The 26,022-nt window shown below is 36.3% G+C and overlaps 2 protein-coding genes across 2 annotated transcripts; one reads left to right on the top strand and one right to left on the bottom strand.

Moving 5' to 3' along the window:
• Nucleotides 1-4,365: 4,365 nt before the first annotated feature.
• LOC113047473 (phosphoribosyl pyrophosphate synthase-associated protein 1-like) lies at nucleotides 4,366-18,520 on the top strand. The gene is made up of 10 exons (XM_026208859.1): nucleotides 4,366-4,641; nucleotides 5,189-5,241; nucleotides 6,878-6,944; nucleotides 7,423-7,595; nucleotides 7,903-8,018; nucleotides 8,123-8,178; nucleotides 8,308-8,453; nucleotides 15,257-15,327; nucleotides 15,418-15,564; nucleotides 16,188-18,520. Exons 1-10 carry the CDS (start codon nucleotides 4,559-4,561, stop codon nucleotides 16,344-16,346), a joined length of 1,071 nt encoding a protein of 356 aa, XP_026064644.1. The 5' UTR covers nucleotides 4,366-4,558; the 3' UTR covers nucleotides 16,347-18,520.
• A 3,925-nt stretch (nucleotides 18,521-22,445) lies between these two features.
• Nucleotides 22,446-23,700, bottom strand: LOC113047497 (ras-related protein Rap-1b-like). The gene has a single exon (XM_026208887.1). The coding sequence runs from the start codon at nucleotides 23,672-23,674 to the stop codon at nucleotides 22,931-22,933; it is 744 nt and encodes a 247-aa protein (XP_026064672.1). The 5' UTR covers nucleotides 23,675-23,700; the 3' UTR covers nucleotides 22,446-22,930.
• Nucleotides 23,701-26,022: the final 2,322 nt, after the last annotated feature.

Genomic DNA, 26,022 nt, shown 5'->3' with positions numbered 1-26,022 from the left:
TAATGAATTTCCATTAACACGGTGATACAGAGCCGTACAAAAACCCCTTCAGTGAAAGAGGAACTACTGATTTAGACACACTGCACTCATATTACTGACTGAACACTTAATATCACACAGCAAGATACTTGTTTGCTTTTCACTAATAGTTATGATTTAGATTTGGCTAGGAGACACAGATCATAGACCAAAACTAACAAATACAGATTTATCTTGGCTTTTCTTAAAATAAAAGCACACAGTGGATTGACCAAAATGATTCTATGTCCAATCTGACGGCATACCAAATAAATGGTCAGTTATCTTAATGCATGAATATTTTAAATGATTGTTATAACATGTATAACATTATTGTTTCACTTTGCCCTTACATGAATAATTGTATTGTTCCGTACATTTACAGCTATATGGTACTGTGCAAGTATAATTTCCAATCATTCTGACAAAATTACAATGACATTTGCTGTAAGTATTCATAAAAAGACCTTCACTAATTTAAAAGGTAAATTGACAATATAAAACTGTTTGTAATAACCATGATAGATATGATTCATAACTCAACAGAGATTATAATTTCATGCTCAAGTAAGCACGAAGGCCCAAACTTGTACTGGAAAATGCAAAGCGCTGTCTTCGTTCCTCAGGGACTGATTTTACAGTCACCTCTCAAATGCAAGCTGACATTGCTGGGAAGTCCAAGTCTGATCAGCTCCTCTTGTAGCTGAAAATATGTGAGCTTTATGATAAATCATGTGCTGATATATTTTCCAGGAAGATCAAATACTCAGCAGTAACATATGCAGTTTAACAGTATATTTCCATCTTTTAGCTCACCACTGTAACTGAAGAATGGCAAAGGCATCGCTCATCTGTCCACTGGCCAAAATGCTGTGCAGTGTGAAACCCATCTGTCCTCCTCTTTGGCTGTCAGTATATGGATGAAGAGCTGCTCTGATCTGACCACAGTCTGTTTCTGTGCAGACCAATCCATACACCAGTACTATAAATGCTCAGTATCTGTTGAGGCTCTGCTTCATTTCTCACACTGGCCAGGTCAGTGCACTTCTCTCTGCAGTAGCTCTGAGCTCCAGTCCAGGTCTTTCTCTCATTTAACAAAACACAAGTCTGTGAGGCTGTTTCTAAGATAAATCATCATTTTAATCAGTCACTTCCTTTTAATCATTGTCTGGCCACCCATATCTTAAATATATTACTGCAGTTCATTCATATTTATATAATTTAGCATGTTTATCATGAAAGGACAGTTCAGCCCAAAATCACCATTTCTTAACTGTAATGTCATTCCTTACCCATACAGCCTTAGTTAATCTTCAAAACACAAATCAATATGTTTTAATGAAAACTGAATGGTTTCACTGAAAGTCCGGGTAACCAGAACTTTAAAATCAAAAAATAAATGTCATCATAGGAATCTTATGATCCCATCGTATGATGAAAAGGTGTCATTTACATCTTTCATTTCACACCATCATAACAAACAAAGTAATGTTTACTGGAGCAGACAACTTTCTGTCCATAATCCCTCCAAATGTGACATAAGCAGAAAGACTCTGTCCACCCGAGTTCATTAGTTGCTGGACATGTATGATAAAGATGGATAAGATTGGACAGAGGAGGAGAACTTCTAGATGAGTATGGGAAAAGAAAAATGATTATAAAGAGCAAACTTAATCCCCTTGTCACCGCTTCCAAAAAAAAAAAAAAAAAAACACAAACAGTGGGAGGGAAATGATACTGTAGATGAAATCAAACGTATCACTGCTATGAGACTAAACAATTTTAAAGATCATGACATGTATAATGCATAATAATATACAATAACAAAATAATATGATAATTGGTACTGCATACATTTCATGCATTAGACCTTCCCAGCAATCCCAGGAAAAGCAGCTTCAGCACCGACAGAGCGCCAGCAGAACCCCAATCCAGGCGGCAGACGAATTTCTGGAACTGCAGAGGGAAGTCCTACAGCTATAAAAGAACAAACTACTGTTAAAAAATAGAAAAACTGACAAATGGGAAGGAAAATCAAGACCTTAACAACTTCATTCTCAAAACCAAACTTACAGGGCGATGGGATAGCTCTCATCAGTTGACGGATAAATGCAAACATCTTAAAAGTGTTGTATTTATTTATCTACATTTTATTTGTTAGATTACTAATGCTACAACTACTTTGCTATAATGTTAGATAAAGAAGGCATTCACAATGGAATCTCTGACAGCAAATCCAGTTCTTTTTTGGAAACCTTACTGCAGGTTATTATAGCTTCATAAACCTCTTCTGCTTCATGCCTCTCTTCTTCGAACTCATCACAGGCAGAATATGTCTTCGAAATGTTGAAAAGAACAACACAGGCCACACTTGCTGTGGAGACAGTGTAGTCTTTAAGCTGTCGGATCATCTTCTCGACAACAGACCTTGTGTGCATCAACGCATTGTTTTATCTGTCCTACAGGTGTAAAACTATGTCTATCATTAGTATAAGCAAATCACAATATATTAATATATATAAATATAAAATATAATCAATAAGGCAACATATTGTTTAGTTAAAGTAAGGCAATTTTTATATTTAAAAAAAAAATTGTACAACATTCAAATGATTATATATATATATATATATATATATATATATATATATATATATATATATATAGTGAAGTGACATTCAGCGAAGTGAAGTGAAGTGACATTCAGCCAAGTATGGTGACCCATACTCAGAATTTGCGCTCTGCATTTAACCCATCCGAAATGCACACACACAGAGCAGTGAACACACACACACACACTGTGAACACACACCCGGAGCAGTGGGCAGCCATTTATGCTGCGGCGCCCGGGGAGCAGTTGGGGGTTCGATGCCTTGCTCAAGGGCACCTAAGTCGTGGTATTGAAGGTGGAGAGAGAGCTGTTCGTGCACTCCCCCCACCCACAATTCCGGCCGGCCCGAGACTAGAACCCACAACCCTTCGATTGGGAGTCCAACCCTCTAACCATTAGGCCACGATGATATTTATATAGTCAATATATATATTGACTGTTAAAATTATTACATGCCTGTGCAGTATTAAGGGGATTCATGAAGGCCATTGTCAAGGTAGTCTTCCAGTTTGTTAGCTATCTATTGCACTACAATCAAATCGATTCTCGCAAGATGCTCCAGCAGGTTCTCCCTATCACGAAAATCATCAATATCTTCAACAGGATCCATTAACTCAGCCTTATCGTCTAATTTGTGTTTGTGTAACTCTTAAAGTAAAGTTTTCCCAACCTTATAGACTTCACTTAGGAAAATTACAGTTAAGGGGCTTTATGCAACACTTAATGGTTTTTAAGGGAATAAATCAGAAAAGCAGAAATGGGAATTTAAGGGAATACTTAGGTGAAAAATATATAGCCTACCTATGGGAGGTTCAAGGGTTCACTTAGAGAAACCCTTAAGTAACACTTAAGAGGGTTATTTTTAGCAACACCCTTAAGTTTAAGGGAACCTTTAAGGCAAACTTGAGGGAAAATTACACTTAAGGTGCTTTATGCAACCGGGCCCTTGACCTGCTCGGTGTCAGTTTTCTTCGTGGACCCTTTCACTCCACATACTGGATGCGTGCACTATTCTTCCCCGCTGAGTTCTTCAGTTCAGAACCCTGGGTTCCTCCAGCACTGTTGGTGTCAGGCACTTGCGTGCATGCTCTGTCGATCAGCCCATGTTTGACTAGTGCCTCCATGTGTTGTGATTCCTATCTCGGGCAATCCCAAGTGTGTATCCCCAAAGTAAGTCTCTCGTGTCTCTTTCCCTTGGCAAGCTACCCTTGCTTTCATTGAAACATTGCACCCTGCAGGCTGGGTCCCTCAGAGATTCACGTGTTTCACTGCTACACAGTTGGTCTGTGACTTGTAAGTCCTCCTGCGAGCTGGCAGCCTGCTAGCATACGTCCAGCGGGAATACGCTACCCAGTGCATTCTGTGTTAGGTATAGCCCCTCACTCGTGCTGGCCTCACGGCATTATTAATGATACAGGAAGACACTGTTATATTATTCAAAGCAAAGTTGGTTTAGGAAGACACGTATAACAATAGAATTGCATGCATATGAAAAGAGGAGAATAATGTAAAAATAAGTATTTGAAATATATAAACTTAAATTTACTTTGGAAAATACGCTTGGAATAGCACTGAGGAAAACATATGTACAGTTAATTTAATATGTGAAAGACACAGGTCTACTAGAACGAATAAAAAGGATCATAGAATAGTAGTTTTTTTTTGTTATCTTTCTCCAGTCCAGCAGGTGACGGTAAATCAGTACTAGCTGGTTTGCCAAGCGCCCAAAGCGCCCCAGAAGAAGAAGAAGAAGAAGAAGAAGACGAAGAAGAAGAAGAAACCACAGTAAACTTGCAGAGCAGCCTTTGGACTTCTTCATTAGCTATTAACATTCCCACATGAGACGGCGATAAAGCCACGCGACTGTGTAGCATTAGTCTAGTCTTGTAAACGTCTTTAGTTTGGTTGTTGACTATTAGGTAGTTGATCATGAACGTGGCTAAAGGTGGTTATCGTGTTTTCTCTGCCAACTCTACTCCCGCGTGCACTGAACTCTCTAAGAAGATCACTGAGTGAGTATCCTATGACCAGCTGCTTTATATTTAACAAAGATCTTGATTTTAGATGCCGATCTTGATGTTATATGAAGATGTAGTGAGGTTTTTGAGATTTTGGCCTGTAGATCGAGCAGAAAATACCACATCCTGGTCTCTTCTTTGCCTTTGTTTTCATGTCAACTTGTAAAAAAAATCCTCCGGCCAGCTGCAGTAATGTATACTATGATGAATTGACTGATAACTGAAATAATTCATCTATAAAGTATGCCTAGAAGTATGTGGACGTCTGGTTTGAACTGTACTTACTGTGGAAAATAAATGCAATGTTTTCTCCTCATGAGGAGAGCAGAAAACTGGTGAACAGTGGGCTATTCATCACATAAGCTGTGCATGTGACTGACGGCTCTTGGAAATAGTCGGCATTCATTGCAAACCGTGACAGAAATAATACAATCTGTTCAATCAGGTTTTCATGCCGCTCTGTTTCACGGTGACTCTCATGATGTGAAGCGTTTGGCATACCTGTGTTGATTTCTGCTTGTGTGTGTGTGTTTTTTCGCAGGCGTCTTGGAGTTGAGCTGGGGAAATCTGTTGTTTACCAGGAGTCGAACAGAGGTGATCAATCATGCTTTATTTACACACACACATACTCTGGTGTTGACAGAGTGACCCTTGGCCCCCTGACGCTTTCGACATGGACTCTTAGATGTGAACAAAAATCTCATTACAGTAATCACTTCATTCTTGCAGTTTCAAAAAACAAACAAACAACAACAACACCCATCCGTATCTGTCTCAGTTTGCATAGCTCGTAACAATAGTGTTTAAGAACAACTAATCACACAAAACCTAACGGGTCGCATTCACTAATAACAGTGTTATTTGTATGCACTGGAGAACATGTCACAAAAAAAAAATCTCCACCTAATTCCCATCATGTCCGTACACACACACACACACACACACACACATGAATGTCTTGTTAACCTCGTTCTGATGTTAATGAGTTTAGACTGTTCTGAATGAGTGGCCGTGTGTCTTCATATAAGGGCTTTGTACACAGCCTGTACTTTACAGATGCTCATGACTCTCAGCAAACATGTGACACTCTCCAAAGAGCTGTCTGAAAGATCCTCATATAATGCCGTCCTCTAAACCTGTTCAGTAAACCCCTTTAATATAGACCCAGACTACAGACCTCTGATTAACCAGCTGTACACACATCTGCATTTTTATACAGCTCGAGCTGTAATGCTGCTTTACTTACACTCACACTGTGTATGATGGAATGCACACTTTATTTTAGGCTAGGCAAGTTTAGTTATATAGCACATTTCATACACAATGGTGATTCAAAGTGCTTTACATAAAGTAAAATAATTATTAAAAAAAATTGCACAACAATATATATATATATATATATATATATATATATATATATATATATATATGATTTAAAATGATATAAACAGTTAAGAATAGAAAAGTATTATACATACGGTACAATACACTGAGTATTGCAAATTTAGGTCCAATTCTCACTATTAACTATGACTTTAGCTTTACAAAATACTATTTGCTGGATATTAACTTCTAGTATGGTAGTTGTTAAGTTGAATTATTGATTTGGGATGTAGAATATGGTCATGCAGAATATGTGCTCTATATATGCTAATTAACGACCAGTATGCTAGTAATATGTATGCTAATAGGCAATTAGTTAATAGTGAGAACTTTATAAGTGTTACCATATATTTTAGATGAAAAAAAAAACAAAAAAAAACCTCTTGACATGATTATATAGCCAGTCATACTGTTTTATTTATGTGTATATGTATTTTTGCATGTGGGTTCAGTTGTTCCTAAAATAATACTAATAATAATAATAATAATTTTTTTTTTTTTGTGTGGTGTGTGTTCAGGTTTTGCCTGAATACACAGATGCACAAATAAGTGTTTATGCACGAGACCTAATATGAGAAGCAAAACAAACAAATAAATAAAAACATACGGTTTTAATGATTAGTAGTATAATAAAATAAGAGTGAAGTAGAAGAAGAAAGAGAAGAATGTTAATAACAATGGCATAATGTCCTTATAATAAGCTAAGATTTCTTTATTCAAAATATAGTTTCTTATTTTTATTTTGAGGGAAATGTTTCCTCCTCTTCATAAGGTTCACCCAAACAGGTTAGTGGTGACAAAACAATCCATTTAATATAATTTTGATGATGTTGCTTTTCTCTGACAGAAACGAGAGTTGAGATTAAAGAGTCTGTGAGAGGCCAGACCATCTTCATCATCCAGACCATTCCCAGGTAAGAGTTTATTTAATCCGATTCAGAATAGGACATCAGCATGCTTATTAAACTCTTGATAAACTCAGACTGTTTAAACTTGTGCCTATTAATTTTTGCATAACAATATAGATTATTTGCTGTTTGATCATAATCTTTGTCTTGCTAGAGCTGTCATCTGTGTGTATATTAAATATATATATATATATATATATATATATATTAGTTGTTTAGCTCAAGGCCATACATCATGTATTCACCATATTTTTTAGAGCATCATTACACATTAAATGAGATTTTTAATGTACACTTTATTGGCCGATTCTGACACCATGTGCTCTCTTTCTTTTTTCACCGAACACAGAAGGTACAAAGTGATGTCTACAGGGCATCTTACTTTTTTTTTTTTTTTTTTGTGTTAAATTGCATGTCTCAGATTGCAGTTCTCTTGACGCTCTGTAGAAGGGTTAGCTGAGGTCCATTTGTCTGTGTCCCTCAGAGATGTTAACACTGCTATTATGGAGCTGCTGATTATGGCCTACGCTCTGAAGACCTCCTGTGCCAAGAACATCATCGGCGTGATCCCGTACTTCCCCTACAGTAAACAGTGTAAGATGAGGAAGAGAGGATCTATAGTGTGCAAACTCCTGGCTTCCATGTTAGCTAAAGCAGGTAAGGGCGTGCTCCTACTTCTGGTTTAAGAGTAACAGACAAAAAGTTGGACACCACGATCAGTCTTTATTCATTTTTATGGTTGACTGCTTCAGTCTCTGCTCCATGACCATGTTAGTTGATTGAAAAGAAATTCAAACACAATTTTTATTTGTCTACATTGACTAATTCTTAGTATTTTAGCTTTCAGAAAATAGATCAACGATGTCCAGTGTGTCTAAATGGTTTGCTGATATGGTTGTGTGTTACACCATTGTGATCCAGAGTGTTATTTCAGCAGCTTTTAATAATTTGCTTTGTAAACTAGGTCTGACTCATATAATCACCATGGATCTGCACCAGAAAGAGATCCAGGGCTTCTTTACGTTCCCTGTGGACAACCTGCGGGCTTCTCCTTTCCTGGTGCAGTACATTCAGGAGGAGGTAGGCAGCATTTACAGCTATTAACTTCACATTTTATATATATTATATTATATTATATTATATGAGATAAAAAAAAAAATTCTTCCCATTTCTATTTTGTGTAGATTCCTGATTATAGAAACGCTATCATTGTAGCCAAGTCCCCATCTGCTGCAAAAAGGTAATGGCTCCTGGATCTGTGTTGTATTTTTCATAGATAAAACCAGGCTTTGCTGAAAATGGCAGACTTTATTTCTGATTTAAAGAGAAAACACATGGAATCATCTCTGTATGTCTCTCTTCTCTTCAGGGCTCAGTCGTTTGCCGAGCGCTTGCGTCTTGGTCTGGCCGTCATGCACGGAGAAGCACAGTGTTCGGAGTCCGACATGGCCGATGGGCGCCATTCTCCTCCGTGTGTCCGCAACACCTTTGGACACTCCGGCTTGGAGTTGCCATGTAAGAGTCACCCCACTCTGAATCCCTTCAGCTCCAACCAGTGACTTAGACGTAATGTTATTAAGAGGTTAAACCAGCTTAACAAACACTAACTAGATCAGAGAGACATTCCCTGTTAGGATTTCACCCCATAAATCAAAAGAAAGTAACAGTAGGTTATTATTTTTCACAAAGAATTGAAGTTTAATATTTATGGGACACTTTTTAGGAAAACCGAAAAATTTCATTATAAATATGTCTTTGTAAGTTTTAGCTGAGTTCATCCAACGATCCTGTGAATTAAGGGTTCGATTGCAGCACTAGTCTTGCAAAATAGCTCATTCTGGAGATTAAGGAGTTCAAGATAGGTCAAGAGGGTTTTTTCTTTTTAACCTTCCCCCACTCATTTATCACGGTCTCTAGATGTTTACAAAGACTCTCTCAAAACCTACTGAAACGAGCTACTCAGACAGCACCGAGTCTAAACCGATTGAACAGTCCAACTAAACAATACAACAAATGCTCAAAAGTGACAGGGCTGTACAATTATGACACAGTTATCGATTGTTCCCATGACATTTTAATAGCAATTATCACAATTTACTTGAATGATGTTGGAACGATTACATAATTGTGGCATCCATAATGGTATTTGCGATAAGAAATTAGATTAATTGTGGATCCCTAACAGGAACGATCAATCTTGAAACCACATTAATTGCATAATACCAGATCATTTCTCACTGACAGAAGACATATCAAAATTAAGTCTTAGTTTTATTTATTTTTTTGCCATTTTGGCTCTATCTAGTGGTCAAAAAATGTTTAGACGCTGCAACCTGCTTGGTGACTCTCTTTTCAGATAAACCGTTCTCGACTCTGTATGCTCTTGAGATTTTTCAAAAAGGATTTCAAAATAGATCTGTTTTAAAGCATGTGTATATAGAGACCAGCGATTAAAGAACTTCTCAAGACATGTTATATTTCTGTTACAAGAATTATATTCCATGTGTTTTGATAGACACAAACCAATAAGTGAAACCGATGAGTCAATCATCTAGGTTTTGAGACCCAGTTATTATTTTCACTATCCCATGTGCTAATTGTTCTAGATTCGTACTTATGTTTTGTCTTGAGCACACAGTTACCTCAGTATAGAAGGGAATTAAGATCATAAACACACTTTTATGATATTTACCGTTTTCAACCATTGAGTAAATCCCTCGCATATATGAATTAATCTTCACTCTGGGTGAATAAATGATGTATAATATTAGCCAATGGGTAATCAATTCTCAGATTTGACTCCCAACTGTGTGAGTTGGATGCTAATAGGCTATAGTTTAGCATATATATATATTTTCACTCCGAAGTGAATTGATACGCTATATTTAAGCGACATACTTTGTTTTATTTTCCTGTTCAAATAACGCCATTCCTTTGGAATTATTCAGCTTTTAAATACTGCCGGGTTTTTTTGCGCGACTGTGCTAACGGCAATCTAATTGGCTGGCGCTCACCTATTATCGTGCGTTTAAGTTTCGGCAAATTAGTTTGAGCGAATGCACAAAACCCGATTAATATTCATAAATCCGGCTGCTCATTAATTCTTAGTAATCCTTAGTACTTTTATAGTTTTTATTTGTAGAATTCTTATCATTATGAATAATTTTACAGCAACACTGAATGACCAGGAGTAAACTAAAAAATTTACTAGTTGAGCAATTCAATTGCCAGTGTGTCTATAGAGGGTTGATTTTTAGATGAATGAGCAGGTCTTGTGTGATTTAGACTCAGTCTACAGGGAGTGCAGAATTATTAGACAAGTTGTATTTTTGAGGAATAATTGTATTATTGAACAACAACCATGTTCTCAATGATTCCAAAAACTCAATATCAAAGCTGAATATTTTTGGAAGTAGTTTTTAGTTTGTTTTTAGTTGTAGCTATTTTAGGAGGATATCTGTGTGTGCAGGTGACTATTACTGTGCATAATTATTAGGCAACTTAACAAAAAACAAATATATACCCATTTCAATTATTTATTTTCAGCAGTGAAACCAATATAACATTCACAAATATACATTTCTGACATTCAAAAACAAAACAAAAACAAATCAGTGACCAATATAGCCACCTTTCTTTGCAAGGACACTCAAAAGCCTGCAATCCATGGATTCTGTCAGTGTTTTGATCTGTTCACCATCAACATTGCGTGCAGCAGCAACCACAGCCTCCCAGACACTGTTCAGAGAGGTGTACTGTTTTCCCTCCTTTTAAATCTCACATTTCATGATGGACCACAGGTTCTCTATGGGGTCAGATCAGGTGAACAAGGAGGCCAAGTCATTAGTTTTTCTTCTTTTAGACCCTTTCTTGCCAGCCACGCCGTGGAGTACTTGGACGCGTGTGATGGAGCATTGTCCTGCATGAAAATCATGTTTTTCTTGAAGGATGCAGACTTCTTCCTGTACCACTGCTTGAAGAAGGTGTCTTCCAGAAACTGGCAGTAGGACTGGGAGTTGAGCTTGACTCCATCCTCAACCCGAAAAGGCCCCACAAGCTCATCTTTGATGATAGCAGCCCAAACCAGTACTCCACCTCCACCTTGCTGGCGTCTGAGTCGGACTGGAGCTCTCTGCCCTTTACCGATCCAGCCACGGGCCCATCGAGACTCACTCTCATTTCATCAGTCCATAAAACCTTAGAAAAATCAGTCTTGAGATATTTCTTTGCCCAGTCTTGACGTTTCAGCATGTGTGTCTTGTTCAGTGGTGGTCGTTTTTCAGCCTTTCTTACCTTGGCCATGTCTCTGAGTATTGCACACCTTGTGCTTTTGGGCACTCCAGTGATGTTGCAGCTCTGAAATATGGCAAAACTGGTGGCAAGTGGCATCTTGGCAGCTGTACGCTTGACTTTTCTCAGTTCACAGGCAGTTATTTTGCACCTTGGTTTTTCCACACGCTTCTTGCGACCCTTTTGACTATTTTGAATGAAACGCTTGATTGTTCGATGATCACGCTTCAGAAGCTTGGCAATTTTAAGAGTGTTGCATCCCTCTGCAAGATATCTCACTATTTTTGACTTTTCGGAGCCTGTCAAGTCCTTCTTTTGACCCATTTTGCCAAAGGAAAGGAAGTTGCCTAATAATTATGCACACCTGATATAGGGTGTTGATGTCATTAAACCACACCCCTTCTCATTACTGAGATGCACATCACCTAATATGCTTAATTGGTAGTAGGCTTTCAAGCCTATACAGCTTGGAGTAAGACAACATGCATAAAGAGGATGATGTGGTCAAAATACTCATTTGCCTAATAATTCTGCACACAGTGTACGCACACATTGCTCAAGTAGCTCGATGTACATTTATGGTTTTTGTATGGACTTTGACAATCCTGAAAAGACCCTCAATTTGCTCAATTTCATTGGTGCTGAGAAAAGTTCATTCGAAAGCTTGTGAAATCTATTTCCTCAGGGTTTGATGAGGATTGTTGAAGTCCTGGTTTCATGTCTGTATGTTCTATCATTTGTGTGTGGATTTTTGTTTAACGTGATGTTTATTTATTGGTAATAGGCAAACAACAAGCTCCGTTCCCAGGCATAGAGCTCCCAAGTATGACGGTTAACTCTGTTTGCTACCGATCACAGCAGTGAACACGCTCAAATGGTTCCTAGTGCATGCGTGCAGTGGCCGAGGTCTCTCAGTGTCTGTGGTCCAGCACTCTGAAGCACTTTAGTTACCACAAGTAAACCCATGTTCATTCTTTAAATATTTTTCAACAGCTAAAATTATTTTATTTTAGTAATATAATTATAAACCAGTATAAAGAGCATGGGTGCTTGGTATGTCCAAAATATCACAGTACAGGTTTTGTTTTTTAGATGTATTATTCTAACAGTCACATTTTCTATATAATATTTTCAATGTAAAGTTTGTATTGTAATAACCATGTCCTAATGACAATTTGTGCTATCGTCTAATTAACTGTTTTACAAATTGAAGGTGCTTCATCTTATACATTCAAATAAATAGATAAATAAAACATAGCGACTTTAAATTTTGATGAGTAGAAGCCATAGTAAAATAGCCAATAAAATCACTCATAATGGCATAAATATATCTACCGATATACCGCCAAGCATAATAATGATAGAGATTGGATTTGAGCTTCAGAGTGCTTTAGTCGAACAGAACTAAGAAGCCTCATTTGAAGTGCTTATTTTTGAATTCCATGTAATGACCATCGTTCAGAAATGGAACCATTGAATGTCTGTCTGAGAGAAATGCCTCTATTTGTGATCCAGGCTCATCTGGTCAATCAACACTCCATGCCTGCTTCTGAGAAATCCCTAGACTAGAGGTTTTAAACAGTAGTATTTTACCTGCTTGGAACCAAGACCCCTGCATCGTCTTGAAAACACATGACCTTAAAAAAAAAAAAGTAAAATGTTTCCTGATAGTTCAGATACAGGATACAGGGATACAGTTTAGATACAGGGTTAATAATACAAAAAATAATAATAATATGGTTTTTGTTCACATCTTTTCACATCACAGCTTTTAGAAGTACACATAAAAAAACAGTGTTTTGAAAACATTAAAACATTTATTGCCATGCATAATACTGTCGTTGGCTATCAGCGCTTGTTGGGGTCGTTCACACAGGACATCATCTTTGCATTCCATAATTTTATTTTTATTTTCAAAATATTGATAGTCTACACTCTACAGTATGTAGACAAAGCACAACACAGAATTCAGCCATTCATATGTTCATTGTCTAGTGCTATGAGCACCACATTTTGAAGTAGTTATGCACCACAATTATTATTATTATTGAAAATGAATACATATTATTTATTTAATATTCATTATTGTTGTTATTACTATTTATAAATATTTATTTATTTAATATTTATTACTAATATTTAATACATTTATTTATTATTTATATTAGTATTTGTTGTTATTATTATTATTATTATTATTAGTTTTTTTTACTAAAACATTTTTTAATTTAGTTGAAAACCAAAGGTAAAGTTTTTGTAATTAAATATTGATACATTTTAATTAAATATTGTATTTTTTTTCAGGGTGTAGTAGTCTCAAATTAAATTTAAAATTAAAAAAATTAAATCACTTTCCTCAGAAACTTGATATTTTTAGCCAAACAAAATGTTAAATATTGCAACTCTACCATAGTTTTTTTTTTGTAATTTATGCTGACTATTACTTGTCATTTGCCCACATTGTGTGCACTACATTGAGTGTCAACGTGTCTTCAGAGAAGTGTTCATAAAAATGCCACACTTTTGGTCAATTGTCTCTGCCTTGTAAAGTTAATTTGGCTAAAACAGTTTAATTGCTTTTTGTTTGCTGCAGTATCCAGCATTATCAGACAGCAGATCACTCTCTGCACTTGTCACTTCTCATTTGAATAAAGATAATCTCTGCCATGTGACCAATCACTGAAGGAGAATTATGTCATCGTTATCATGCTGATTGGCTCATGACACTTTCACTTGACAAATCTTTCGCTTTAAAAACATTTACTATAATATAATTACATATTTGTTATTTACACACTGCTTACCAAAATGTAGTATATATTTGGATGAAGATTACGGCTGGGTGATTTATTTTAACTGTAAACTTCAACTACTTTTACAAATGTTAAAATGTAACTACAACAGTGTTCAAGTAACACTGTCTTTATTATTAAAACATACAAAATGATGAAGAAAGCTCTATTCTAGGTGCAGTTAATAAAGTAGTCAACATGATGTAAATGTGAAACAAATTCACTTCCCTACATATCTTGAAAAGATGCATGAAATATGCAAATACTGTGCGAACAGGTTTTAAACCTATCCTTTGTTAAATATAAATATATATTTAATGATGTGGCTTAACATTACATTCACATTAATGTAATAATAACAGAAAAAAGTATCTAGCCCTATAAAAAACACTGTTTGGAACATGTAGTTGCTGTTCCCTCCGTTTTCACCCATCTACTATAGCTCTTTCTAAGTCAAGAACACGTCCTCTGTGAACGATGCCTTTCAAAGATGCTGTTTTACAGAACAACGACTCCTTAAAGACCCCTAATATGATTAGGAAAGATGGTCTGTAAGCCTCGTTAACCTGTAATACAGAAGGTATAAACAAAGAAAAGCATTGTGGGTACCATTTTTGATGAAAGGCATGTGTTGAAGGCATGCATAACAACTTTAGCCCCCTAAATTATTTTATCGACCCACCAGTCTTCCTCTCTCTCTCTTGATTACTTGGATTGGAGTGTGAGTTTTGGCTGTGTTCCTGTGCCCTTCCTCTGGATGAATGACATTAGCCCCTCTTGACCACTCCTGAATTACAGCGATGTCCTGGAGTCTGTCATGTTGACTCGAGGACAGATTGATTGTTGTGTAGTTTCCTGCACTGACTCGTAGTGTAAACCTCTAGATGTTCACCTCTATGATTGGGTATATTGGGGACCAAGAGATGATCATTTTGATTTCTGCATGGCATGAGTTTTTCATTTTTTATTTGGATTGAATTGTAGGTGGGGTAAAATGGGAAGCGTTCTCCAACAAATAAGCTAGTGTTATGTGTAATTGGGTCCATGCAGGACTTTTCAAATGATTAAATGATACTTGGGTTGGTTGGGCCATTGCCTAAACTTCTAGGCCATTGCATAAACTTGAACCCATCTTACCCAATCTACTCTAATGATGGAAATTGTTTGTTTGGCTTCTTGGTCTACAAACTATTTCCTGAGATGATTTGAAAAACTAGTAGATGTTTGTTTTTATAGTAATGATGGCCAAGGAGAAACCGCCCATCACCGTCGTCGGAGATGTTGGAGGTCGCATCGCCATCATTGTCGTAAGATATTTGTATTTTTGGATCAGTTATCAGTGTGACGGTAATTTTTGATTGACGTGATGAGCAGTGCATGTGGTTTCTGTCCTTTAGGATGACATCATTGATGATGTGGAGGACTTTGTGGCAACAGCGGAGATCCTGAAAGAGAGAGGAGCTTATAAGATCTACGTCATGGCCACCCACGGCCTCTTGTCTGCAGACGCCCCGCGTCTCATCGAGGAGTCCGCCATAGACGAAGTGAGTCTTTCAGCTCGTCTATAATGCACCTCCAATGAGAAGTCAATGGCTCATTCTAATTCTCTTAAAAAAAAGATGAGCTTTTATTTGAATGTAAAATCTATATGGTCTTACTGTCTACATGCATCATGCATTTAAAATAAAAAGAAAAAAATATTTATATTATGATCTGAAATGAATTGCATGGCAGATGCTATTCACATTTGAAGCATGACAATTCCAGAATACTGTGAAAATAATGTTACAGTTGAAATAATGACTTAAGTAACGGTTAGATTTTGCAAGGCCCTAACCAACCATAACCGTGTATTTAGGAAAGCGGAAACATTGCGAAACTGCCATTAAAAGATATTATTGACCGTCGGGATGCATATATGGGGTTCCCTCAGTGTGTATGGCAAGTACTGCCCTGATACTTTGTGCATGGCATTCTTCAAAAATGTTCAGCTGTAACTCTTTCAAATGAAATATAAAGAAATAGAAATAGACAGGAACCATTATATCCTGAGAATGACCTTGAAGTCCATCAGCTGTTTGAATAGCATCTATTTGCATGTAAATACTGATGTGAGTTAGTGTATAAAATGATGTAGTTTGTTTGAGATATCTTTATGGTCTTTCAGGTGGTGGTGACCAACACTGTCCCTCATGAGGTGCAAAAGCTGCAGTGTCCTAAGATCAAGACCGTGGATGTCAGCATGATCCTGGCCGAGGCTATCCGACGCATTCACAACGGGGAGTCCATGGCCTACCTGTTCCGCAATATCACAGTAGACGACTAGCCAGCAAACAGATTGTGAGGTGTAGAGTTTAGGGAAATATTTCCTCTCTTACACATCTGAGAGGTGTGTCAATGCAGTTCCCCATTCAAACACTGCAATCATCTTCATTTCCCAAATAAACCCATTTTACTCTGCGAAACAATTAAAGGAAACTTCCACTGCCAAATTATATAGTGAATGAAGTTGAAAATTAATGAATATTTACTCTAAAATTTGGCAGTGTGCAGATATGAACATAGATATGCAATCATGCAAAGAACATAATTTATGCAAGTGTTCACTTACCTTTTACTCCTGTTTTTTTTTTTTTTTTTACTTTTAAGTTATACTCTGCAGTAAAATCAGCAGTTTTAGATTTACTGGTAAAACTTTACAATAAGGTGCCATTGGGTAACATTAGTTAACACATTAATGAACAATTCATTAATCACGAACGATTCATTAATTTTTTTAACATTAGCAAATCAGAATTCATTGTTAGTTCATATTAGCTCAGTTTAACAGATACAACTTTTTATTTTAATAATATATTAGTAAATGTTGAAATTAACATTTAATTATAATTAACTCTTTCCCCACCAGCCTCCGCCAGCATTTTTTCTTTTGATCATTTTCACTAAAATTTCATGATCCCCAGGAAATGTTGTATTAATATCATGCAATGCATAAAAATAAAGAACAGAGCCTCTACTTTTAAACATTCTAGCTTCATGTATTCTGTTTTTTAATTAACACTTGAATGTAGGTAAAGTATCATTTAAAAAAACAACATTTGCAAAATGCTATTGAAATTGTATTTTTTTACCAAATACTACATCTGGATCATAGTCAGATGCGTAATAGCGCCCCCTGTGTGTAACATTGATAACATGGAAACCTGGAAAATTCTGTGTTTGGTGGGGAAAGAGTTAATGTATTAAAAGTGTATATTCTTTTTAATTGTTATTTTTATTGTTAGTTGAGTAATGCAGTTAACTATGGAACTTTATTATAAAGTGTTACTTCTCTACTGTTATGGAAAACTGATGATTTCACTGCTTTCCATTATTTCTGATTTATCTTGGTTTCATTGTACCATAGCTCCTTCAAAATGAAAGGGATAGTTCCCTCAAAAGTGAAATCTTTTATAGTTACTCATTTCACGTTCTAAACTTGTATGACTTTTTGTTTGTGGAAAAAAGCAAACCATCCTTTCTTTTTTTTTTTTTTTTCGTGTTCTAAAAGTTTGCAGCATGTTTTTTCAAATATTCCAAGAGTCAAAGTCATGCAGGATTGGAGTATGAATAGAGTAAATATCGAATTTACAATTTTTTGTGTGAACTATTCTTAAACTATGGTGCGCATTTTAAGAAACCAAAGTGAAGTATGTTACAGAAAATGCTGGTTTCTGAGTGGTTTTGGTTGGTTGATTTGTGTATTAAACGTTTACACCAAATGACCAACGAATGAGCTCCAAATGAACCAAGTACTGTGAATATGTTTCAAAATAATGCATCCTATATAACAAAACCAAGGGAGCAAAAAATGCATGTTCCTCAGTTTCAGTGTGTTACATTTGTGTGCTAATGTTAAGATCTGTATTGTCTGGTATAGAAGATAAGACTTTGGGTTTTATCTTAAATTAACTATATTAGCAATCCTAGGCCTGTTATATACTGCAGATACATTTAGCCTTAACTAAATGTAGTATACTGTGATCACTTGGCTTGTTAGTGGTGACATCCACCCATATATCAGATAACACCATTCAGCTTTCACTTCCTGATTAAATCTTAAGAGGAGGTCGGAGCAGGATTGTAAAACGGACTGGTGAGCTGATACCCACAATGCATGAGTTTTGTGTGTCAGGTAGACTGGGAGCACTGCCCCCCGCACGTCCCTGTACTTCCTCTGTGTGCGTTTGTCTCTTTCACCGAGCCGCCGCTCCGTGTTCACTTCATTCCTTTAACGTTGTCTTCCACTTGTTGTTGTACGTCGACTAGCCGTTTCCCAGTGCCTCACTCTGTGAGAGCGAGCGAGTGGTTGCTATGGCAACCTTATTCAGAGCCGTTCTAGTGATATTTTTGCAATAGTGCAAATATGGTCCGACCTTACGGAGAACATACGGTTTTGCTACAGTGTATTGTATCTGCTGCAATCTTATTTTTGTAAATAAACACAAGTGATTTGCCTCATGCTGCCCAACTGTGTCTTTATTGAGAAAAACTGAAACATTAATACAATACGTTATGCATTTGAACATGTCCATCAGGATGTGATGTCATCGGTGGTCTTCAATTTTAGAGGGTGAGTTGGTAAAAGACCCTTTACTTGCTCTTAACTCCTCAGGTTTGTTCACATGACACTGAGGAGCTTAGACCAAGTCAAGGGACTCAAACTAAAGTCACGGAAACATGTCCTGGACACAGTAAATAAGATGTTTTTGCATAAAGAAAATAGCATTTTTTAAGATAATTAAAATGTTTAGCATTGTGACATTATATTTTTGACTTTTATTACATTAGCATAATGCATCTGCACTTTTTAAATTAGATTCTCTATTGTGAATGATGTCAATATTGCAATACAGTATTACATTTTTTATTATAAAAATATAACAATAAACACTACCATGATGTGTGTGTGTATATAATATGGATTCATTTGAAACATTTTGGTGGTTATGCAATTTAACATTTTCTTGAAGTGAAAGCCACACAGACATGTTCAATGAAAATGAAAATGTATTTTACTTTCCCTTTCTTCCCTTCTTTTTTTTTTCTCTGTGAAGCATGACAAATACGATTGAGAATTTTGATGTTTGTTTCTGGTATTTAATGGCCATCAAAGGTATTTGGCTTCCAACATTCTACCAAAATATCCATATTTATGTTCTGTACGTTATGTACGGAAAACAGAAAGTCATGATATGACAATTAGACATTTTAAACCGATTATGTGAGATTCACCACTCGGAGATTATTACAGAACTGTTAATGATTAAATGATTAAATATGACCCTTTAACGGTTAGATATATAGCTTTGTCAAGGATCATTGCAAAAGAACAAGGAAAGTTGTGCAAACATGACAAACAAAGATAAAAACCCATACCTCCAGTTGTTCTCCAGCTGTAGCAGGACTAAATCTCTGTTATCTGTGAAACAGTGTTGGGAGAGCAACACTTATCTACATGAGGATGACTGCAGACCGGAGCTGATGAACAGACAGCTGTGTGTTTAAACCGGACTCAAAGAGGAACTAGACATGCAGCATTTAGAGGTCACTTCCCACTTTTGGCCTCAGGAAACAATACACCTTGTATCTACTGTTCGTATGAAAGGGGAAATATTCACGGTTTGTGTGTATAAATGGCTAACTGTTTTTTTTGGTGCGTAGACTTTTTGTGAAACTTTTTTACATGGGAAAGTTGTATCCAACCATAACTGCATAACTGACTCAGCTAAAAAGAGATATTAGGTACAATGTAAGATTTTCTTGTTTCAGTGCAATCAAAGTGCATGATTCATTTCAAAAAGATCCGAAAAGGACTATGAAATTAGTTAATATAACTTGTGCTTTATGTTACAAGTCTTCTGTGAAATAAATAATGCAGTAGCTTTCTGCGTCCGAAACAATGAAATATTTTTCACCATTATATATTCGCTTACTGCATTGACATATTTTACCTGTTTTAAAGATCCTCTGCAGTGAATGGGTGCTGTCAAAATGAGAGTCCAAACAGCTGATAAAAAGGTCACAATAACCCAAACCACTCCAGTCCATCAATTAATGTCTCGTGAACTGAAAAGCTATATATCAAACAAGTCCATCATTATGTTATTTTTAACCTTAAACTGTCCATTCTGGCCAAAAACAAAAACAACTCCTTAATCCATAATAATGCATCCTCCATTATTAATGTCCATCCCTTGTTGTCCTTTCAAATCAAAGTCTACTTACATGTTTGTTTGGAGCTTGGACTGTTTTCTCTTGTAAATGGGGCTTAATCTGCATATTTCTCATCTGATTCAAATGAGATGACTTTATCACAGGAGAAAGCAGTTTTATGAATTGGGGGCTATAGTATCTTTGGCCGAAACAAGGGAATGAAAGCAAAGCAAATGTCTTAATGATACATTTGTTTATTATAAAGATGCAACTTGTCGCTTCACAAGACATTAATTGATGTACTGGAGTGGTGTGTTCATTCTGACGGCACCCATTCACTTCAGTGGATCCATTGCGTGGATTAAGTGATGCAATGCCACAGTTCTCCAAATCTGTTCTGATGAAGAAACACCCATTTACATCATGGATGACCTGAGGGTGCGTAAAGCATGTCAAATAAAAAATGTTTAATAAAATAAAATTGTGTTAATATACCTTCAGCAATGCTGCTTCTAAAGTAAATGTATTTAGTTTGAATGCATGTGTATTAGAATCAGAAAGCGCCATCAGAGAGTGTACTTCCCACGCCAGTTAAGGAAGTTCAGTCTGCCACAGGAGCTGCTCACAGTTCTGCTCGGCTATCAGTTTGCGGACAGACTGTTTACTGGTTAATTCATGCCTCCCTGCCTAAACTCCAAGATCTTTACACCTTCAGAGTGAGAAAAAGGGCTGAGGAATTACTTTAGACCCCAGACTCCCAGCCCACTTTCTCTTTCTACTGTGATGCAGCACACATTTCAGTGCAAAGTTATATGATCCTGTTTGCAGTTAGATGCTGTGTAGGCAACATACATAAAGAGGGTCATGCACTTTCATTCAATCGGTCATTAACTGTGACTGTTTTAGGAACTAGTTGACATCCTGTTGTGTGTGTATAAGAAACAATGAGCCTTTGTTGAACAGAACACACATTTCCTCCTTGCTTTATTGTCACTGTATTTACTCCATGTGAATCACAGCATGAAAAATGAGAAGTTATAAGCTTCAAGGCAGCTGATGCACCACAAGAGGGCAATATTTGACAAATCCTGTAGGATTGCCAGCATGCAATTTGAGCTGTGACAGCCACTTTATTTTTGATTGCTCCTTGGATTTTAGGACTGATAAAAAATGGATCATTTATTGAGATCTGGACACAATTTGACGACACTGGATTTATTTTTCATGATCTTAAAAGCTTCTAATTAGATATTTGGAAATGGTTAGACAAATATACAATATATGAATGCATTTATAGTTAATACTATTTAAATATTATTTATCTTAAATAGATTAGTATACTTTCAAAAGGTACACATTTACCTGTAAAGGGTGCATGCTGCCCTAAAGGTGCATACCTAAAATGTACATAATTTTTACTTTTTGATGAGACACTGCCCCAGTGACTGCAGCTTTTTTTACCTTTTTTATTTTTTTTCCTTGAGAGTGTAAGAATGGAGATTTAAGGAAAACACATTTCTTTATCTTATAACTCCCGTACTACAATATTTGATATTTCATTGGTTTTACGTTTTTAATTAGTGCTGTCAAACGATCGGATCCAAAATAATGGTTTTTGTTTATATAATATTTGTGTGTGTGTGTGTGTGTACTGTGTAGTGTATATATTGTGAAAATATGTATGTGCATTTACATGTAAATATTTATATTAATATAATTAATATTATATATATATAAATATAATCATAACATATTTTTTCTTAAATATATACATCCATATATGTGTTTATTTTTATATACCAAATATATACACAGTACACACACACACACACACACATACTGTATATATAGAGCGAGAGATAGAGAGATAGATAATATAAACCAAAACTTTTATTTTGAATGCGATGAATTATGATCATTTGTGTGACAGCACTACTTTTAAGTCTTTTCTAAACTACTTGAAGCCATAACATATATATTAATTGTGTAGAGATAATTGCTTCCAGCCAGAAAGACTTTTAGGTGACATTCGTTTCCTTTTTCTTTTCTTTTTCCTTTACATGTTACAGCAAATCAAAAATGTGCAAAATCCCCAAAAGAAATTATTACAAAAAAACAAAACAAAAACAAAACAAAACAAAAATAAAAACACCAGTGCATCATATGAATTTTCGACATAGTAAAAGTGCATGTGCACAGTGCTAAACATTTTGAAAAAATGGACACAGTGACTACAATACTTGGTGCAATGATTTGTAAACTAAAAGAATGTCTTATTACAGTCATATTATGGTAAAAACAAACAAACAAACAAAAAAAAACATTCATGCTACGGCATTACAACATTGCAAAGTCAGAACATTTTGACACATAAATGATTGAATATTGCAGAAGCTCTTAACACAGATCACACAACTGAACTTCGGGAACTCAAAACCACTGTCAACACATTCACGAGATTCTTTGCACAAAAGCAACAGTTCATTGTCCTTTGATCATTCTCCCCTTTGTCTGTAATCATTGTCCCTTTTCCTTCATCACTGCAGAGGATGCTGATTTTGGAGTAGGATTAGGGGTTAGGATTAAGTTTCTCCATGTAACAAAAGCATCTTTGCTTGCCTTCAAAGAGCCTTCCACATCTTCACTTTGCTTCAACATTGGCGTTGAGAAGCAACTCAACTCTTTCCGCTCTCGCTAATCTTTTTCTCACCAGCTTTAGGAGACAGAACAGCTGTTGGTCTTGTTCATGGGTGGTCGTAGACTCATGTCCTTGGGAAAGGTCTCTCTGCGACGGCGTAAAGCCGGGCTGAGATGGCTGGGGAGGTTTGCTTGCTGGAGCAGCTCCTTGAACACCTCCATCACGTTTTCGTTTTCTTTCGCCGAGGCCTCCAGAAAACAGTTGTTCCAGTCCAGTTCCACCTTCACCAGGACATCATCCGCCGATACCCTTCGTTCTTGCAGGCGGTCTGTTTTGTTGCCCACCACCACGATGGGTGTGAACTTGTCCTCCTTGACCTCCAGGATTTCCTCACGCAGTCTCTTGACGGCTTCTAGGGATTCAGGGTCGTCCACGGAGTAGACCAGGGCAAATGCATCTCCATTCTGGATGGAGAGCTTCCGCATGGCTGGGAAGGAGTAGCTGCCGCTCGTGTCCATGATGTTAATGGTCACTTTGACTCCAGCCACCTCATACTCCTTGCTGTGGAGCTCCTCCACCGTGCGCCGATGTTTGGGGTCGAAGCTGTCTTGTAGGAAGCGTTTAATCAGTGCTGTTTTCCCCACACCTGCGGCTCCCATGAACACCAAGCGCACTTCTGTCTTTTCCTTCACTTCCAGAGACATGATCCCGATCCCAAAGCCAAGATCTGCAGCTTCCAGTAAAGGATTCAAACTCTCAGAGCGTGTGAAATGCCAAACAGTAAGACGTTGCAGCCGCATCTGTGATTCGTGTGTCCTCATACCCTATTTATGGCCTTTCTCAATTGCGGCGATTCCACACCCCCTTCAGAGATCAGCCAATCAGCTCGCAGCAGCATCTCCTGTTGTTAAAACCACTGGCCAATCGCAAGACACTATGCAGATGAGATACAAGCACTTGCTGTTGAAGGAGAGGTGATGTAGTGGAGAGCTGTCAGATGTGTTTTAGAACGAGATCTTGGATTCCCATTTTGCCAGTTTCTGTGTTTGCATGAGCATCGTAAAGTATTATCCAGCAGTAGTTTATCTGATTTTCTGATACTATATGGCAAATACGTGATTGGTATTGTATGTAAATTAATTGCAGCAGGTTTTGCCTGAAGTGACATAAACGGCAGCAGTCATTAAAACAATATGCTAATCTAAACATCGTACTACAATCAGTGAGCTGCATTGTTCAGGCATCACGGGTGTTTTTCTTCACATTCTGGCTTTCAGTATTCTTGTTTTGATGCACTAGAGTGTATCCATCAACGAGAAGGCAATCTTTTTGAAGTGTACATTCTTTGTCCATAGAGCATTTCAAATCTGTCATGTACAAGATTCGGTTTAGGATGCATGCTATGTTTTAGAATAAAAACCACATCATGATACTGAGGCAGGTTTTATTTATTATATATATATATATATATATATATATATATATATATATATATATATATATATATATATATATATATATATATATATATATATATATATATATATATATATATATATATATATATATATTATACCAGTTGCTTGGATTTAAAGCAAATTAGATGTGTTTTTCCTGATTTTTTTTTTTTAAATGCATTACTGACTTTACACACTGTACAGCTTCACAGTTAAAGCACAAATCAGTGAAACACTAATTTTGAAAAAGACAGAAGCAGTGCATCAATAGTTGGCATTAGAACTGATAAGAGCAGCATATAAGGTAATTTCACTGGTTTGCTCTCCACACCCCCAACACCGATGTGCTCGTCTGCCAGTTCTTTCATGTGTCTCGGCCTCAGATGCTGGAAAACCACTGACAATCTTTTCATTAATGCTCAATTCAGGCATGTGCTATCACATAATAAGCTCCATTGAGTTAAAATGCTCTATTTTCTCTGAATTGTCCAATGTATTTCTCAAGCACGCTGCAGTTTCTCTCAGTTGTAGCTACTTATATTGGCCATAACACTGATACAGATGAAAACACTTTACTTTTAAATGATGATGATTTATTTTTTATTTTTAGAAAACACAAAAGCAACAATACAGATATTTTGTTAGGAAGTTTCATTTTCTGTTCATCAAGCATATGTGTAATGCGGCAATTCACAACTGTAAGTGATCTTGCATATGAAATGTGCATGCTTGCACATGATATGCATTTTAATGATGCTTTTAAAGTAAACAGGCAAATATGTTCTGGAGTTTGGATCAATCATTCAAATGGGTCTCAGTCTAAATATATATGACTCTTAGAGATGTTGGGAATAATGAAACAGCAATTTACTCATTAAATGAGTAAAGAACAGACCTACAAAAGGATAATATGCTGCACAGAGGGGTGTGTATTTGTGTGTGTGTGTGTGTGTGTGTGAAGCATGTAGAGCAAGCTGGCCAATTAGAGCTGGAGAAACCAATCTAGCATAAATATCTTGAAATACTGTAAATTAATCACCTGAATGTCTAAAAAACAAATCTTGTTAAACATAATAAAGGCATATTTTTCACCAAATGATCACGATTTAACAATTTTATGCATGCACAATTATTATGCCCAAATTATAAAATCTTCATGCAGAGATATTGCTACTAAAACATTCTAATACATGGTAGATTGCTTAAACAGTTTAAATCAATACACTACAATGGAGAGTTAATTTAACAATTACAAGTTTTTTTTTTCTTATGTTCAAAAATAAAGTTTTCATTAAAAAAGAGCTGTACCACATTGAAGCCTGCAAAATCATGATGCATATATCACAAAAATTCAATATGTTGCCAGGCCTCTAGTTGGTTCAAATGTTACTTACTGTCTGGTTTCACAAGTATCAGGTTGTATTTTTATGTGAATTTTGGTAACACTTTATTTTAAGGTGTCCTTGAACATATACATATACTTACTATTATAATAACAATAATTAATGCAAAATTACATGCTATCGTAACCCTAACCATAAAATAAGGACATGTAGTTAATTAATATTAGTCCATACTTAAATGTATGATTACACCGTAACACCTTAAAATAAAGTGTAACCATCTTTTCTTTAATCCATTTCATACATAAAAGAGTAAATGAAGCGTGAAAGAAGACACAATGTACTTCTTTTCTTTCAGCATACAGGGAT

This window comes from Carassius auratus, chromosome 28 (genome assembly GCF_003368295.1).
Source record: "Carassius auratus strain Wakin chromosome 28, ASM336829v1, whole genome shotgun sequence".
Lineage (NCBI taxonomy): Eukaryota > Metazoa > Chordata > Actinopteri > Cypriniformes > Cyprinidae > Carassius > Carassius auratus.
The sequence above is the reverse complement of the archived record's forward strand: the minus strand, read 5'-3'. Positions and strand labels throughout refer to the sequence as shown.

Excerpts from the sequence above, each read along its gene's own strand:
- LOC113047497 (XM_026208887.1), bottom strand. The coding sequence starts at position 23,674 with ATGAGGACACACGAATCACAGATGCGGCTGCAACGTCTTACTGTTTGG.
- LOC113047473 (XM_026208859.1), top strand. The coding sequence starts at position 4,559 with ATGAACGTGGCTAAAGGTGGTTATCGTGTTTTCTCTGCCAACTCTACT. Across the intron at positions 8,019-8,122 it reads TGCAGTACATTCAGGAGGAG|ATTCCTGATTATAGAAACGC; the intron begins GTAGGCAGCATT and ends TATTTTGTGTAG. Across the intron at positions 8,179-8,307 it reads TCCCCATCTGCTGCAAAAAG|GGCTCAGTCGTTTGCCGAGC; the intron begins GTAATGGCTCCT and ends TCTTCTCTTCAG.